Source organism: Balaenoptera borealis, assembly GCF_965194805.1.
Source record: "Balaenoptera borealis genome assembly, chromosome: 15".
NCBI lineage: Eukaryota > Metazoa > Chordata > Mammalia > Artiodactyla > Balaenopteridae > Balaenoptera > Balaenoptera borealis.
Genome location: NC_138871.1, coordinates 92063946 through 92083444, shown reverse-complemented (window position 1 = coordinate 92083444; position 19499 = coordinate 92063946). Strand labels below are relative to the sequence as shown.

The 19499-nt window shown below is 42.2% G+C and overlaps 1 protein-coding gene across 6 annotated transcripts in view; it reads right to left on the bottom strand.

The window, feature by feature from the left end:
- Positions 1-16050, bottom strand: part of FAM110C (family with sequence similarity 110 member C) — a 30895-nt gene extending 14845 nt beyond the window's left edge. For 4 of the 6 annotated variants that reach the window (XR_014234873.1, XR_014234874.1, XM_082357075.1 and 1 more), the window contains exon 1: positions 3011-16050. Coding sequence is in view for 2 of the 6 variants with exons in the window: in XM_082357075.1 (XP_082213201.1) it covers positions 3040-4005 (966 nt within the window). In the remaining 4 variants the exon portion in view is untranslated. Of the gene's footprint in view, positions 1-386; positions 712-3010 lie in introns of all 6 variants that reach the window. The other 2 variants (XR_014234871.1, XR_014234872.1) reach the window with 2 other exon arrangements.
- Between the last annotated feature and the right edge of the window lie 3449 nt (positions 16051-19499).

Below are 19499 nucleotides of genomic sequence, written 5' to 3'. Positions count from 1 at the left end.
TTTCAGGAATTATGCACTGGGAAACAGCATACCAAAATTATCCACATGTGACTATCTATCACTAATGGATCCCAGGGGGACTGCGTGCAGATTCTACAAGTCATTCTCCAGCTCTGATATTCTCAGTTTGGGAAAGCAAATATTTTTACTCCATGGGGTAATAAATTTGTGAACCTTTTATTTAATTCTGGATGGGATATTTTTATTTTACTTTATAATATCTCTATCTACCAAGGGGACAAAAACCTCCATATAAAATGTTTTCTTTTTCACTTAGAAAGCATGTATTTGTTCATCTCAAATTTTCTGAATTTTTCATGACATCTTAAAATGAATCCGTATGGACTCCAACACAAATGTCCTGATAAACTAGAGAAAAATTACACCTTGTAGTCTTGCTTCCACAGCTCCCAGAAGTTATGGAATTAATCTCGGGCAAGTAATCCTGTGAGAAAAGGTCAGCTGCATTTTGTTCAAGCTGCCAGAAGACCCTCACCAATGAAGGCAAAGGGTCTGAGCTCTCTCCTGGCTCTTCTTCAGAGGGGACTTCGTGTCTGCGGACGGCGAGTCGAGGGGCCAGGATCGTGGGCAGACATCGTCCCAGTCCCAGTGAGCTGGAGAAAGGACGTGCATTTCTTCCTCACAATTCTCCGAGCAGCCAGCCCTTAGGTGTCCTGGGTGGAAGTTCAAATAACCTGAGCTGTTTTGGGTCTAGAAGAGTAAATTTGTAGAGAAAATCTTTACAGTGCTGGTGCTTGCCAATGCCATACAGCAAACTGGGCAGGTTCCGTGTCAATTCCATCTCCCTTCTCTGAGCGGTAATATGAAACAGCTCAGGATACAGGTGACACCGTCCCCCGCTTGAACAAACAGGGTTACGCAGAGGGAGGGAGGGGGGAGTGAGTGACCTCTGTTCTCCTGCAGAGGCTCACGCTGGGCAGTTTCCTAAACCTGTGTCACTTTCTCTCTTGCCTCAACTACTTCTCTGTCATAAAAGTGAAAGTTGTTACAGGCTAACCAACCTTCTTAAATCTTTCACAGGCTCAGACCTAAAAGGAAAGGTTATTTGGAAAGTTACTTCATGGACTGAATCCTAAACTCCCTCTCAGGCTTTCACACTGGAGCACTGCGGGTGAGCGTGGGGCTGGGTCTCCACGGATCAGAGGAGAGTGCTTTTATTTTGTTGGTGTCAGGTTTTATTTTGGTGTGTTTGTGCACCATTGTGTTACTTCAGCACTATTTGCACCACCAATTTTACCTATACTCTTTGCATAAAATACAGTGCACTCTGGCCACCTGGAAGGAGCTTATTTATAAGTTTACTTTTTACATACTACAATAGACGACAGTTTTTTTGTTTTCCTTTTCTGGGTTACAGTGGTGGAACACAGACATACAGACTACTGACTATATGGAATCATAAAGCATAGAGGTTGGAAAGCATCTGCTATCTGCCTTCGTTTTATGGACAATGGGAGCCTAAGCTAGAAGTGCGGGAGTGGCTGCTACCAGAAGCCCTCCCCACGCCCGCTGACAGCTCCATCCCACACAACATCCCTCTGGGACATGCTGGCCCCTGCCGCTTCCTTCCTCCACATCAGGGTGTTCATGGCCAACCCTAACCCTCGCCAGCATTCACTCATCTCAGTTCCCAAGACAACCGGTGAAAAGTACCAGTTAATGTGTGCTTTTAGTTTAAATTCTGACTGCCTATATACATTCCTTGGGGATTCAGGCTAGTGGAAATGCAACAATCCTCAATGAACTACAAGGGAGCACTTAAGTCATGACCCTTCTGAGTCCAAGAGAAACAATGAACTCCTCTCTTTTTGCGAATGTCACAACCGTACCAAGACCATGGCCACTGGGGGAAGTTAGGCTTTTTCCAGGCCTCAAACACAGGTGAGCTGTGTGCATCGTGTCTGCGGCAGACTCCCTCACCATGCTGAAGACTGATACTGTGTGTTCAATTACTCATCTCAAGGGCAGAAAAAATACTTCCACCACATGAATTTCACAAACACCTGTAGCAAGTTTTCAGTGCAGGGTCAGAGAAAACAAGATATTGCAATGTTTAAAATCTTGGTTCCCAAAGAGAACCCTGAAAAGCTACCTTCCCTTCTCTCTTCACTACCCCCGGAAATGCCCTCTCCACAGAGGTGACAGTGAGGATAAGCATTCCTTAGTTCCCCAGGGAAAAAGAACTTCTCGAGATCAACCCTGAGCTACTGATGTCCAAGGGGAAGAAACTTATCTCCCAAATTATCATCAGAGGCAAATAAAATACAGAATCACTGCCGAGTAGAACTCTAAGATGCTAGTTATGATCTAGTCCAGCTCCCAGTTCAACAAACTGAAGCTCCTTCTTGTGAACTAAGCTGCTCCAGCGACTCTCCGTAGGAAGGTCTTCAAACAATTTGAACAAAATTTAGCCAAATAAAGATCTTTGCAGCTAAATGAATGTCAAACTGCTGACAAGATCCTCTAGAGAAGTTCTCCTCCCTCCCACTTGGGTAAAGGCCTCCAGGAAGTGCAGGGCCTTCCTTTCTGCTGGAGGGGAGCTGGCAGCCCCACCCCAGGGCCACAGGCTGACCAGTCAACTCACATCAAAGCTCTGGATGCCCACAGGAACTGGGGCCCTCAGGCTATGTTGAAATCAGGATTACAGCTGAGGTGTAAAACCACTCCCTAACTGAGCATTTATAATCCCAATGTCTCCACTTTTCACAGTAGTAGACCAACTGGGATGGTGTTAGTGTTCACAATTACCTTTCCAGGCAGCCAGAAACCGCACACTCAGAAGAACTGGTGCAGGCCCTGCGGGCACCTGGCCTGGCGGCCCTTCTGCTCTTCAGCAGCGGCCTCTCTGACGCAGGAGCCTCTGCGTCTCCATCGCTAGGGTCCCTCGCTACTCGAGAAGGCTGGAGCTACCCGGCTCGCTCGGTCACTCCCCAAGCCCTCACAGGCTCGCCACACACACACACCCCTCCCGGCCTCTCTGGACGCAAACCTCGGTCCGGGTATCCCGGGGCGCAGCGGTCACGCCGGGCCCTGCAGCCCCTGGCCGGGGGTCTCCTTGGCCTTCTTACAGGTGTACAGCCACTTGATGATGCGGGCGTTCCTCTCGACCACCGAGGTGGTGCTGGGCACCTGCTCCGTCAGCTCTCCCTCCTGCAGCCCCTCGTCGCCGCCGCTGTGCCGGGAGAAGCCGCTGTCGGAGGTGGCGACGCTCACGCTGCGGACCTTGCGGGCGACGAGGTCCGACCCGGCGGAGAAGTTCTCCCGCCCGAGCGCCTCCACCACCTCGGGCTCCAGGCCGCAGTACTGGAAGAAGGTGTCAAATTCGGCCAAGGACGCGGAGTAGCGCGCGCTGAGGTCGGACTGCGAGCGCTGCAGCCCCCGGTGCCTCGCCCCGAGCAGCTCCGGACCCCGGGGCGCAGCCGGGACTCTGGAGGGCGCCCTGACCGGCGGGGCGGGGGCCGGGGGCGCGGAGGGCCCTGGCACCGCGGGAGCCGCGACGGGGCCGGGCTCGGTCGGGGCGGCCTCCGGGGCCCTGGCCCCGCCCTCCTCCCCCACCCGGGACGTGCCGGGCGACCCCGGCGTCTTGTCCTTGCCCGGCCCCTGGAAGAGCTTCTTCACCAGGCCTCCCCTGGGGCTGTCGGTTCCCGACCCTCGGACGAACTCGCATTTCTGTCGGTAGATAACCAGCGAGTCCGGCCTCAGCGGCTTCCGCGCTACGGCCCTGCGCGCCACCGGACCGGGGACGCGCGCCGGGGGCCGAGGGTCGCCCGCCTGCCCTTGGCTCGCCCCGGGGCTGCTGCCCTCGCAAGCCGGGCCTGGGCCGGCTCCCGGCGGGCCCCGCACGTACTTGGAGCGGTCGGCTGCCAGCCTTTCCACCGCGCTCCTGCGCGTCGGCCCCGCCGCGTCCCGGGCCCGGGGGGCCCCGGAGTCCCGGGACAGGAGGCGCTCGCTCGGGGGCGCGTCCAGGGCTGGCAGGGCGCGCATCCTCGGGGCTCGACAAACTGCGGAAACGCGCTGCGGCCGCGGCGCCCGTCAGGCCGCCAGCCAATTCCGAAGTCCGCGAGAGGTGGGGAGCGGCTCCCCAGTTCCCGCCGGCCGGTCGGGAGCCTGGGCGAACACGAGTCCGCGCGGATTGGCTAGTTGCCTCGGTCCCCGCCCCGCCGGCTCCGCCCCGCCTGCTGCCGCCCCCGCCCCTCTCCGCGCGCCTGGTTCCCGGGTCCCCGCCCCGCCCACACTGGCTCCGGGCAGCCAGTAGCCGGGAGGACAGCGGGCGGACCTGCCCCGAGGGGGCTGCGCGCGGAGCCCGGCGCTCCGCAGCTGGGAGGGCCAGCCTGCGCCACAGGGCAGAGGAACGGGGAGGGACCGCGTTGGTTCAGATCCAGGTATCAACCGCCTCCTCCCAGCCTGGGAGTGCCTCGGGTCCCCGTTGGACGCTGGCATTTCCGGACTGGGGGAGGGCAGAGCGGCTCACGGGCTCCCCCCTCGGCAGGTGTCTCGTGTCCTTTGAATTCTTAAAGTGACCTCAGCGTGTTTGGAAACTTCTGACTCTTTGATTTCTTAAATCTCTACCTGAGCACTACTCTTAACTGTCAGAAAGAAAAGTCTATAAAAGGAAAGGAAACGCATCGCAGGACAGGTCAGTCTATGTGTTAGGTAGAAAGAACCCAGGAACCGGGTAGGGACCTGGATTGCGTCCAGACTCCGTCAGGAGGCCGACGGGGGGCCTAACCAGACCGGAGCACCTGGTGCCGGGACCCGCTGGAGAGCAGTGGTGTCGGAGGCGAGGCTCAGTGGATTTGGAAAAAAACCTGAACAAATTCCCAGAATGACTGCTGTTTTTACCGTAATCAGTGCAGCGGGGAAACCACGGGTTCACCGGGGTAGTGGATCAGCCTAGGAATGCTAAAAGTCTAAGGCGAAACATTTCCAAAATTCCATTCTTTCAAAAGTTGGACAAAGGACTAAAAATATCTGCCAGACGAGTGAAATATCCACGTTATCTCATGTTAAGGCTGACTCCAAGACAGGCTGACCTTCCAAGTTGTGGTCGAGTGCGCCTGGTGCAGGGCAACACAGCAGCCCGTGGGCTGCAGGCAGGAAGGTGCCTTAGGTCTGGGTCTGATTATGTTTCCAGAAATGCCAGTGGGCACCAAGAGGGGGCTTGTGGTGAGTCAGCAGGAGCCGCAGCTGAATGATTTCAAACAGGTTTGGCAAACTGGCGCCTACTGACCACCAACCCCCCAGGATCGCAGCAGGTGCCAAATGCGTCCTTGCACCGTGAGTTTCCGTGAGGCCAAATCCTGTCGTCAGTGACAGAAACACAAGAAACCAGGTCTCCTGAGAATCGGACTACCCAGTTAGTGTGACCAGAAAATGCCACACTGATGCGAAAAGATGACTGTGGTCCTGAAGGTGAGAGAGAGAGAGATGGAGCCGGTGCCAGCTCCTGGGTTGGACACACTGTTTCCCACAGTAGGATACTACTGGTGGAGGGGGACCAGGTGGGAGCCCAAAATCCAGGCTTTTCTCTGCTCAGGCGGCCTGGTCTATTGTCAGTCAGAGAAAAAAAATCTTCTTAATTGCTTAGCCCAAAGTGGCTCCTTTTCCTCCTTTGCACTTCATGTGCAATTGCAGCAGGTCAGAGAGGGAGAACTCCTAAGCATAGTATACCCAGAAATAGTCTGAGCCTGGGTCCACCATTTATTAGCTATGTTCCATTGGACAGATAACAAAGCTCTCAGGATCTTTGTTTTGTCATTTGTAAAAACCCTCATTTTTATAGCTTAGAACATTCATTGCTTTGTAGTGAGCACTAAAGGAATGTTAAAGAAAGACCTAGGCTTAGGTCTCTGCTCTAGCTTCTGGAGAGGCTGTCAGGTTGGACTTCTCAATGACTCTGGTTGCTCCTCTGTAAACTAGAGCTCCTTACATCCACCTGTTAGGGTATTTGTTAATGAGATTATGCATATAAAGGGCTTAGCACTATGTCTGGTACAGATCAAATTTTCAATAAATAAATGTTTTGATTATGATGGTTATGATTAGTGGTTTATCACATTTTAAATAATGTTAGTGAATTCACATATGAGTACTGAACATAAGAATAAAAACTACTATAAAGTTGTATTTAAGATTTATTGCTATTAATGCAAATTATATTTATATCCATAATTTTCTATCTATTAAGCAGATAACTAACTGGATAAATAGAACTGGAGTAATAAGATACTGACAAGAAAATTTTCTAAATAAATTGTTCTCATTGCTCAACTGGTAGCTTAGACTTTGAGCCTAATTTCCTCTTCAGCATCATCTCAAAAGATTTGGTCAGAGCAGGAAATAATGCTTACAGACGCAATGATCCAGGAACTCTACTCCAAGGAATATATCCTAAGGAACTAAGAAGAGATGTGTGCACAGAATGAGGATATTCGTTGCAGACAAACAGTTGAAATCAACCTGCATTTAACAACAGGAAGAAGGTTAGATAATGTATGACATACTTGTGGGATGGAGTATTACACAACCATTTAGTCATGCTTCCACAGGATATTTTATGGAATGGGAAATGATCATGATGTATGTGAAATTTTAAAAATAGGACAAATATAGTGCCAGTCTTGAATAAATTTCTAGAAACATAAAACCTCCCAAGACTAAATCGTGAAGAAACAGAAAATCCAAATAGACCTATAACTAGTAGGAGATTGAATCAGAAATCAAATGTCTCCCATCAAAGAAAAGCCCTGAACCTGATTATTCACTGACCAAACTTTTAAAGAAGAACTAATACCAATCCGTCTTAACCTTTTCCCAAAAAGTGAAGAGGAGGGAACACTTCCTAACTCATTCTATAAGGTCTGCATTACCCTGATACCAAAGCCAGACAGAGACAACAAAAGAAATCTACAGATCCTTATCTCTTATCAACAATGATGCAAAAATGCTTAACAAAATACTAGCAAGCATAATTCAGCAGCATATTGAAAGGATTATCCACCATAACCAAGTGGGATTTATTCCTGGAATGCAAGGGTGGTTCAACATATGAAAATCAATCAATGTAATATGCCATATCAACAGAATGAAGAGAAAAAAAAAACACACACATGGTCATCTCAATTGATGCAGAAAAGGCACTTGACAAAATTCAGCATCCTTTAATGATAAAAACACTCAACAAACTAGGAATAGAAGGAAACAACTTCAACATAATAAAAGTCGTATGTGAAAAAACTAGAATGAACATTATGCTCAGTGGTGAGAGACTGAAAGCTTTTTCTCTAAGATTAGAAACAAGGCAAGGATGCGTGCTTTCACCACTTCTAGTCAATGTAACACTGAAAGTTCAAGCCAGAGTAATTGGGCAAGAAAAAGACACAAAAGCCATACAAATTGGAAAGAAAGAGGTAAATTTTCCTCTGTTTGCAGATAATATGATCTTATATGTAGTAAACTCTGAAGATTCTGGAAAAAAAAAAACCTGTTACAATGAAAAATTTCAGCAAAGTAGGAGGATACAGGTCAACACAGAAAAATCAGTGGCATTTCTATACACTAACAATGATCAATCTAAAAAGAAACTTACAAAACAATTGCATTCACTACAGTATCCAAAAAAAGAGTAAAAAACTTAGGAATTAACTTAAACAAGGAGGTAAAAGACTTGTATGATGAAAACTACAAAACGCCACTGAAAGAAATGAAAGAAGACATAAATAAATTGAAATACATCCCATGTTAATGGTTTGCAAGACTTAATCTTGTTAAAAAGCCAATACTACCCAAAACGATCTACAGATTAAATGTGATCCCTATGAAAATCCCCATGATACTTTTGCAGAAATACAAAAAAAACTATCCTAAAATTCATATAAAATCTCAAGGAACCCCAAATAGCAAAAGCAAACTTGAAAAAGAAGAACAAAACTGGAGGACTTACACTCCTGATTTAATAACTTACTACCAAGCTAAATCAAAAGAGTGTGGCATTGACATAAAGACAGGTATAAAGACCAATGGAATAGAATAGAGAGTCTGAAAATAAGCCCTCACATATATGGTCAAATGAATTTTTACAAGGGTGCCAAGACCAGTCAATAGGGAAGGGACAGTCTTTGCAACAAACGATGCTGGGAAAACTGGATATCCACATGCAAAAGGATGAAGTTGGACTTTTACCGAACTCCATATACAAAAATTAACTCATATTGGATCAAGAACCTAAATATAAGCCTTAACACAATACAAGTCTTAGAAGAAAACATAGGACAAAACTTTATGACATTGGATTTGGCAATGTTTTCTTGGATATGACACCAAAGGCACAGGTAACAACAACAAAAAAAATAGATTGCAATTCATGAAAATGTTTTAAAATGTGTGCATCAAAGACACTTATCCACAGAGTAAAATGGCAACCCATAGAATGGGACAAAATATTTGCTAATCATGTATCTGATACAGGATTAATAGTCAGAATATATAGAGAACTCCCAAAACTCAACAACACAAAAACAAAAACCCAATTCAAAAGTGGACAAAGGATTCAGACATTTCTCCAAAAAAAGATTATACAAATGGCCAATAAGCACATGAAGAAATGTTCAACATCAGTAATCATTAGGAAAATGTAAATCAAAAGTGCAAAGAAATACCACCTCACACCCATTAGGATGGCTACAAGGAAGGAAGGAAAGAAGGAAGGAAGGAAGTCCAGAAAACAAGTGCAGGTAAAGATCTGGAGAAATTGGGACTCTTATGCTCTCTTGGTGGGAATGTAGAATGATGAAACTGCTGTGGGAAACAGCATGGCCTTCATCAAAAACTTAAAAATAGAATTACTGTATGTTCCAACAATTCCACTTCTGGTTATATATCCAAAAGAATTGAAAGCAAGATCTGGAAGAATATTTGTACCCCGTGTTCATAGTAGCATTATTCACAATAGCTAAAATGTTGAAGCAACCCAAGTGTCCATCAACAGATGAAAGGATATGCAAAAAAGTATATACATGCAAGAGAATATCATTCAGCCTTAAAAATGAAGAAAATTTTGCAATAGACTGCAACACAGTTGAAGCTTGAGGACATTATGCCAAGTGAAATAAGCCGGTCACAAAAAGACAACTACAGTGTGACTCCACTTACATAAGGTACCTAGAGTAGTCAAAATTATAAAGACAGAAAGTATAATAGTGGTTGCCATGGGCTAGGGGAGAGGATTCTGGGGAGTTATTGTTTAATGGGTAGAGATTCAGTTTTACGAGATAGAAAGAGTTATGGAGATGGATGGTGGTGATGGTTGCACAACAATGTGAATGCATTTAAAACCACTGAACTGAACACTTAAAATGGTTAAGATGGTAATTGTCATGTTATACACATAACAATAAATATTTTACCACAATAAAAGAGTGGAAAAAAAGCAAGAACTGTGGTACAATCATACTATGGAACATCACTCAACAATAGAAAGGAATGAACTGATACACCCAACCTGGATGAATCTACAGTGAATTATGTTGAAGAAAAGCCCATCCCAAAAGTTTACATACTGTATGGTTTTATTTGTATAGCTTTATCACAATGACAAAGTTATAGAAATGAAGAACAAATTAGTGGTCCCAGGGCTTAGGGAAGAAGTAGGAGAGAAGTGGGTCTAACTATAAGAGGACAACGTGACACATGATAGAAATGTATCTTCACTGTATGAATGTCAATATCCTGGTTGTGATATTTTATTACAGTTTTGCAAATATCACCATTGGGGAAAACTGGGTGAACAGCACGCTGGATATCGCTGTATTTTTTCTTACATCAGCATGTGAATCTATCTTTTTTATCTCAAAATATGTTTAATCATTCAAAAATTAAAATACTAATATAAATAAGTGAATAAATAAATAGGTGTGTCAGTTGCTCCAGTACTTCAGCTTCTGAGTACATTCTAGAACATAATAAATATTTACTGGCACTAACTGTATGCAGAACACTGTTCCAGCTACCAAAGATACAGCAACAAACAAAGATACTAAAAAAAAAAAAAAAGCATAAGCCATACTTCAATGTATGTATCTCTTTTCAAGTTGATTTAATGTTAGCTTTTCTGCCTTAATGATCAAAGTGTTTGCTGAGTTTGTTTTCTGAGAGGAATAACTGTTGATTTTAAAATAATACATGAGTTATAAACACATTTATGAACAAATAACCACAATTACTCAGAAGCATATCATTTAATTATCTTTGGATCAGATTTGTAAACAGCAATACACTTCACTGATGTGCTCATTCACCTCTCCTGTGACAGACTCTGGCTACAACATTTATTCACATAATGATTATAAACATTTGTTTGATTAAAATAGTGCTGGACTATTTTAATAAATGTTGTAATAGAAAGTTTGTATATTTTAAAAATTTATTTATTATTGGAATAAATTTGGCAATATGTCTTCCTCTCTCAATTTATGAGCCAATAAACATGGAGAATCTATCTTTGAATTTATCAGTCACTTAAAACTCTGCAAAATGATTATGATACAAAGTATTTTGATTCCTAGCTGTTTTTTGCAATATTTATCACCTATTGATGGTAAATTATTAAAATTCCTCTGGGGGATAGTCTTCAATTTGAAGTTAACTAAAATGAAAATATATAAATAGTTTTATAAATGCATGTGAAAAGTATTGATAAGGCTAATGCCTTGTAATGCAAGATGGTTCAGATAAAAATTAAGGGATCCTTCTGCCTTCCTAATATATGTACACACTCATCCATGTGTGAATGTGTGTATAATATGGGTTATGTATTTAATATATATGGTTCAAAAGAGAGAACATTATAGTTAAAATTATAAAACTTAAGTCCTAATTCTAGGTATTTCCATAAATAACTGAATGAATGTGTTCACATCATTTAATTGTTTTTTGAGTCTCAGTTTCCTCATCAGTAAAATGGAATAATAATACCTGCCTTTTATCTTTTACAGGGTCATTATAAAAATAAAATTAAGTAGTATACATAGAAAGGGCTTTGGAAAATAGGGTTCTTCAAACACAAGCTTTTATTGTAGAACACAGCAGAATTTTGTGATAGGTTGACTCAAATTACTTAATAATTTTTGAATGACTAAATAAATCTTTTAAACATGTGATTAGTAAAAAAGTAAGGGAAAGTTAAAGATGTCCATAAGTGACTTTCCAAATGTTTACCAGTGTTCCTGTGCTAATTCATCCTCTTCTAATTAAGCTTGTTTTGTTTCAATATATGAACAATCAGGAAAAATGAAAATTTATTTATTATGTGTTTTGTTCTGTGTTGTGTTTAGTTATAGGGGCTCCCTGACTTATCAACACCTAATTTAAAAGTTATTAGCTAATTCTATCCTGAGAATAAATTAAGAGACTAGGAAAAGCATAACCACCCTGCTGTAGTGAGACATTCCCCCCTTAGACACATTACGCAAAATCATAGTATTTAATAATAGTGCCAGGGCTTCCCTGATGCGGCAGTGGTTAAGAATCCACCTGCCAATGCAGGCGACACGGGTTCGAGCCCTGGTCTGGGAAGATCCCACATGCCGTGGAGCAATTAAGCCCGTGCACCACAACTACAGAGCCTGCACTCTAGAGCCCACGAACCACAGCTACTGAGCCCGTGCACCACAACTACTGAAGCCTGCACGCCTAGAACCCGTGCTCCACAACAAGAGAAGCCACCACAACGAGAAGACCGTGCACTGCAACGAAGAGTGGCCCCCGCTCGCCTCAACTAGAGAAAGCCCGTGTGCTGCAAGGAAGACCCAATGCAGCCAATAAATAAATATATAAATAAATAAATAAGTTTATAAAAAAATAAAAATAGTTCCAGTGCTATTACTAGTATAGTAGCTTACACCATTCAACCAGCACCACACTATTAATATGATAGTTCTGTTTGTTTCTGACACAGCTGAAATTGACACAGTTTCATCTACTTATGGGCTAAATAGTGGTTGTGGTGGATTATCCATGATATCAACTGTTTATACTGTTTTTTCTGTAAGAAGGTATATTTGGAGTTCCCTTAAGTTTATTTATAAAGGGATTTTGGAAACATATTCTTTTATAATATGCCTATCCTCTTATTGTAACAATATTGCTCTGTTTTTTATTGGAAATGCATTGCATTGAACTACATATGACATGATAATATTTGAAAATATTAAAGGCTTTTCCAGTGTTTCCTTTTCCTATTTAGGAGCATCTAGGTCACTCTCTGCTCTGTGCTTCAGAAGAAGGTGGATGACAAAAGAAAGATAGATTCAAGACGATATTTCCTGACATTTGGGGACCAGCATCTCAGCCCTGGGTAAAGGGGCGAATGGGGAGGAAGTGACATAAACTCAGTTCAAAGACAATAAAGCTGATTCAGGGCAGCACATGGTGTTGTAAGGGTAAACTTTCCTGGCTCCTTTCTACCTCCAGACTAGATCAAAATCTCCTGGACCCAGATTGGAAGAAGTATCAGAAAGGAAACTAGAAGTGAGTAGATATTGATAATGGCGGGTGTCATGATGCTGCCTTTCTCCCCACAGCTGAGCTCTGGAAATTGGCAAGGATGAGACAAATGTCATGATAGGCTTGAGCTCTGAAAGCAGAGGTCATCCCTAGAGACCATCTCTTGGCAGGGGACATGCATCGTAGTGCAGTGCCTCAGAGCTGGACCTGGACCCCTATTGGTGGCGAACAGGACCCAGCAAAGAGCGACATGGATGGATGACCAGCGGGCAGAGGGAGCAAGCACAGCTCAGTAGATGAGTGTAGACAGATGACAGCCAGAAATCCACCTGCCTCACGTCCTCCCTGTGCCTGAGGTAGCCTCCAGGAACCTACACGGGATCCTGGGTAAATACGTGGGCCGAAAATCCCACGTGAGTGAGCAAAAAGAGAGCTGGAATTGTTTTCCTGCAGACATTAGGAGCTAAATGGACATGTGTGAGCAAGGCTGTCATCATAAACATTCTAACACTCCTCTTGAGAAAGAGTATTTTGGTTATAAACCATAGACTTACAAATAATTTATTTTGCATTAAAATAAATGTTTAAAGTTAAGAATTGTATTCATTTTTTTTGTATGAATCTCTTATTTGAGTAGAAAGTAAATTACAGAATGTTATGTACATTTTGATATCTAAATAAATTAAACAGAATAGAATATGCTATTCTGCATATGTAACTATAAAAAGAATATAAAAATGTGGTATGAATGTACACCAAATTTACCACAGAAGTTTCCTCTGAGGAGGGCAAGAATGGGACAGGGGCTTCAACTATAGCTGCAATGTTTGTTTTTAGAAAAAAATATTTAAAACAAACATAAAAATATGTAAATCTCACTCTTTCTCACTGTTTCTTGCTCTCAGAATAAGCCTTTGGTATAAAGTGCTGATGTATCATCTACTAGTTTTCTTTTTTCCTCAGTTGCAGTTGATATTGATGATGATGTGACAGTTGGAGTGTCTTAAAACGTGTTGGAGTGTAAGTATTATGGTAACTTTGAGGTAGTGGTAGCTGAGTTGCATGTTACAAACAGAATTTCAGCATGAGGAGATTGGGGTGAAAGTTCCCTGCTACAGGGAACTGAGACAAAGTCTTCAACCTGAAACAGTTGACTGTCATTTTCAAAGGGGGACATCTGGTGGTGGGGAAAAATAGAATGATAATAACCTGAAAAGATGGCCAAAAGAAAGATGCTGCTTTGGCTGGTGAGAGGTGAACATACAGTAAACACGAGGCAAAGAACCACTGAAGGTGCGTGTAAAGAGGAGGTGGCTGGGGGGATGGTGAGGGGAAGAGATAGTTAGGTAGTTTGGGATTGACATGTACACACTGCTATATTTAAAGTGGATAACCAACAAGGACCTACTGTATAGCATGGGGAACTCTGCTCAGTGATATGTGGCAGCCTGGATGGGAGGGGAATTTGAGGGAGAATGGGTGATTTGCTTTGCTGTGCACCTGAAACTATCACAACGTTGTTAATCGACTATACTCCAATGTAATATAAAAAGTTAAAATGAAACAAAAACAAAACAAAAATAAATAAATAAAAACAACACCATCAAAAAAAAAGATTGAGTGGAGATTCACTTTCTTTAATTATGACAGTGACTAAGAAAACAAATAAACATATCTACAAATAAGCATAAAAAAGAGGAGGTGGCTGGCTGGCTAAAGTACCTGGGGAGGTGAGAGTGACAAGAGCCAAGCCTGGAAGGGGAAAATCAACTCCAGAGAGAAAATAGTGGAGTAAAGTAAGAATTCAAACAAAAGAAGACAAACCATGAGACAAGCTCTCCCCAGCCTCAGCGTACACTCTACCCTCCTTCCTGCTACGGGTACTGTCAGCGGACTCCACAGAAGAAGTTCAAGGTAGAATATTTAAAAATAAAAAAGGATACTGGGTTCTGGTTTCTCTTTAAGATTAGAAATACCTGATATACTCTAGATAAATACATTTAACTAAATTAAGACTAAACCACATTTTGAAGCATAAGATTGAATCCTATTGTTTTCTAAACACAGTAATCAAGTCAGTTAAGCAAAAAAAGCCACCACAAAACTCTCAAAACTTAGATGAACCCCAACTGTTGAAACCTGACTAGTTTGTTACAGCAAACACACAGACAAAATCACAGATGGTATCCGATCTTCACATCTCAATTTGGTTACAATAACTCTGGCAAGGGTCTTAGGAAGTTCTTTAACAGGTGAGTGAAACTTATCAAATTTCCAGGAGGTATTGTTGTCTTCTTTCTTTTTCTTTCTTTCTTTCTCTATTATTTAAGAAGAATGAACCTTGAGTATAAGATGTCCATGCATCATTTACTAACTTTTTTCCCCTTTGAATTGAATTTGATATTGGTGGTGCTATGGGCAGTTCAAGTGTCTACAGAAATGTGCTAGAGTGTAACTGTTATTGTAAAGCTGCCCCCAAACCAGGAAGGTAAACATTCTCTACCATGGGACACGTAAGTAAGTGCCTTGTTGAACGCTCTTTAGGAGAAGTAATGAGTAGACACTAGAAACCAAGGCATGAATGATGCTGTTCAGATGAGCTCTCTCTCCTGCCCACGATGGCCAGACTATGGCTTTAAAATTAAATATCCTCAGATGAGTGCATAAAGTTATGTTAAAATAAAACTACTGGCTTTCATTCCAACAGACAGAACGTCAAATAAAAATTACCAAAAATACCTTCCCATAGTCAAAGAGCCATCAATGCAAGAAGCTGATCAAATTAGGGAAGTTTTGACACGGTGCTTCTTTAAATATTTCACAAAGATTATAATGAAAAGATGACATTATTTGGGGGAGATGGTTTAATATCTACCCAGTAGGAGAGACTGAAGTTATTTCCATATCTCTTTATTATTTTTAAAGTTTATTTTTTCTCATTCCAAATGTAACACAGAAATGAAACAAAACAAAATGAATCAATACTGCCCATGGTACCTCATATGCCTGAACTTACAGGGCACGAATACACTGGTTCCAGACCACTGCCTGGTTTAGCCTAAGCCCTGCAAGCTGGTACTTGGGGCCCCTGCTGATGTTGGGTGTTTCCCTGCAGCTCAACCAAACCTCCCTAGTGATCTCTGCTTCCAGCCACACACCCCAGCAGCCCAGCTCCATCCTTTCTGCTCTTTGTCTGCCTTTGCTCTCCCTCTGAAATTATCCAGCAGCCCTACTCACAGGGCTCAGAATCTGCCTGGTGCTGTCAGGTGTACTGTTTTTGAAACTATATGCAGTATGTTTTCTAATCAACATTATGTAGGTTCCTCAAGACCAGAACCTTTATTTTTCCATAATTGAATCCCTAACTAGCAGAGTTATCTGCATTCATTAAGTAACCAATAGAAGTGTGTCAGTTGATTTGTATCTGTATTTTCTTGGTCAATTATTGACATCTCTGCTTTTCAGTTACTTCTTGAAATAAGTCATTAAAATGCATCACTCAGATTTTTATTATAACAATATATTTTCATGTTTAGTGTTTAGTAACAAAACATTTTCATGTTTCACTCCATAATCAGAAGTTTAATTACAGTAGCCATATTTTTGTTTATAGACCTTGACACATGTTTCTACATATAGATAATGACCAATCTCTGAATCTAATATGAAAGCTAAATTAACTTTCAAAGTCATTAAAATATAAATCTTTGATGAATGGGTTCTTTGCCTTCTTTTATTCAATCTGAGGAATTTGAAAAATGACATTATTACTTAAGTGCTTTGTTGTGTTCTTGTTATAATAATGCAAAGTTATAATATTACAGTAATGCCAATGAAGGTGGAGTCAGGATTTATTATAGTTCATTGCATAAACATTAGAATAATCTTTGCGAATAGAGTTTGTGAAACAAAAAATAAGTTATTTTCTCCATCAAAAACCACTTTTATTTTCAATAAAACCATTGCACAAAAGTTTTTCTTACTATTTGTACTAATCGGTGTTAGGGTAGGCTGACTATTAGTTGCAGAAGATCTGATTACAGTTAGGGGGACCATGGATCTCTGTTTGCCTGGAGCAGTCCTAATTTATACCTACTATTCTGACACAATTATTAATACCGCCCCTTTACTTAACAAAAAATCTTAGTTTGGATAGTCGCTCTAGCTATGCTGCCAGTTCAAACCAATTGTGTCTTTATGTAGATTAATTAACTTCTATTGGGCTCAATTTCCCATTTTTAAAATGACGAGGTCGACCTAGGTGATATGTCAGGCCTGTTCAGCTCTACCATTATGACCTGTGAAGAGAGCATAGGTAGGTCTGAAGAATGATGTTGCTTACAGTTTTCTAGTTCTTGGGATAACAAACTTCCTCACCAAAGATTCACAGAAAGGCTCCCTTAAAACAGCTACTTAATACAAGACAAAAATCCAAATTCTGCTCTCTGATCTGACTCTGGCATGCTGTTATTTGCTAAGCTCTATGTGACTCATTCCTCTTGTAAAGACTTGTCAAGAAAGACAAAACTCTTTCAACAATCAATCGTTTTCTTACGTAGGTCTTTAAGTTAAATAAACTTTACCTCTTCTGTGGATGTAATCTGGGGAAGGAGGTAGAGAGCTGGGGAAAAGCAGGAAGAAGCAATATGAACCAACAGCAAAGCCGGTAAAGGAGTATTTGCATATTCAGCAACAGCTAAACGGGGGTGTGCAGGAGGGGGCTGAGTGCTGCCTCGGGCCTGTTTGTTAACAGTACATCCACTAGAAGAGGGATTTCTAACCCAAATGCCCAGGATATTTGAGATCCTCAAAAGTAATACAAGGGATCTATAAACTATTTCAATATTTTGAAAATCCAAATGGAAAGTGGTCATCAACTTTATAGCTGTATTAGCTTATCCAGAGGATTGGATTCCTGTGCTTTCAGCCAGCATTCTGTGAACCCATTGTGATGGGAGCAGGACAGGACAGATAACCAGACAGAAGAAAGCCTAGTTGAGACAATTCTGTAACGAAGGACTGCTGACCTCACGCTATTCATTTTTGACAAGACATTTTTACTATAGAAGTCAGAGTCACATGCAGTCCAGGTGTACATATAACACCCCGTGAGTAGTTCTTCAGCTTGGGAATTTATGAGGAAGAATATAGGTTTTGTTGAGAATAACTGAAAGCAATCTGCAGTGAGAAGGATACAGACTGCTAGGTTACAAGGTTTGCATGCAAACTTACATCAAGTGGACACTGATGTCAGACAGTAATTCCTTCTTCTTCACGCTCTCCTCCGTAACTGCCCTTTCAGGGCAGCTGGGGACACTGCTCTGGTTTGGAAGCTGTTTCTTCTGGACACAGAAAATCCTCCTGTGTGTGTTGTGGTCATTGCTCTGTGCCGTCTCTGCTGCACACTTGCTCCTGTCTAGGGTTTACTACTAATTACAGAGAGTTCTTGGATTTTACTAAGGCATTTTCTCAAGATGCAGTCACTATATGCAATTTTTTTCCTGTTGACTTCCATCTGATTTGCTCTAAAATTTGCTGGATGCCTGCTTTGCTAGTTGCAGAGGTCAGTGTTTCTTGTATAGTAAATCTGACCCAGTAGAAGGAGGCCCTGGACAGGTTGTGGGGAACGATGATGGCTAAATGTGGCAGGGCAAGTTTGGAGGGGGCCTTGAAGGCCAGGCAGGGGTGAGGTTTGAAATGCTAGGAGACAGGACTCACCAAATGTCTCTGGTTAGGAGAAGGACAAAATAGTGGGGCCCTAAATAAATTAGAGTAGTCTAATTTTCTTGGGTCCTAAATTAAAGTCATATGTAAAAAGGGACTTTTTATTTAAGCCCCCGACTCCAAGAAGAAAAGTGTTTTCCCAAGTGGTCTACAGAACTCTTGAAGGAGATGTTTATAGGAATGCCCAGGGAAACAGGTTTTGTCATGAGGTAAGTTTGGGAAATTGCCTCTTAAATTATCCTTTGTATGCCTAAGATTGCACAATAACATTTTAAACATCTTCTACACTAAAGAAATCCATTTAATTTTGGTTGCCATGTAACTTTCAAACTTACTGGAGAGCAAGATTTGTGCTTGCACATATGTGTCATAAAGCATCAGTCAATGTTCTGCAAAACTCTGACACATAGGCCTTGTTCACAAAGAACAAAATAATTCAGTATAAAAGCCCTTTTAATGCTGAAAAATCTGACAAGATAATGCATTTGTTAAATTCTTCCTATACGTCAGGAGCTGTGTTTTCTACATGCTGCCTCCCACACAGCTGGACATCACTGGAACCCATGTCAGTTATAGAAAGATGAACGTCCTTTCTCTAGACTACTAAAATATCTCTGCTTTAGTTTAAGCCTATTTCCTCTTGCTGATATTCACACACTTTTGGAAAGAAAAGGATCAATATCCTGTTTATATAATAAGGAGAAAACTTTCCTTTTAATAACTTCCTTTTAAGTTTTCTCTTACTATTCAGTCATCAGTTTGAATCACTTTGGTCCCCATTTTTGAACTCTCACTAGTGTTCCATCCTCTTTCTTACAATCACTCTAAGGCAGCTTTGAAGTTCATCAGAAAACAAGAAACAGGGAACAGAGACTTCCTAGCACAAAAGAGGCAGCTGAGTCATAGGTCCTGGAGCAGAAAACTCCGGGTCCTGTGGACGTGAAGGCTCAGAGGCATGTGGGCTGAGAGGGGAGGGCAGAGGGGAAGCGTGCCTCAACCCAGCCATGGAGGGACGAGATCCACGCGCCTGCCCAAGGCCCTCAGAAGTTCCAGAGCTGAAACATTACCCCACAGCCACCTGACGGGCACTGAAGCAAACACACAAAGACTCCTCAGGAATATTATGGGAAGCCAGTCAAGATGATAAAGTGACACAATTGTTCTTTCTTAACAAGAGCCTAGTGTGCTTAATCTTGAGTTTAATACCTCAAATAGTGACATTTTAACCTGAGTGGAAAAAAACATCAGTGTCA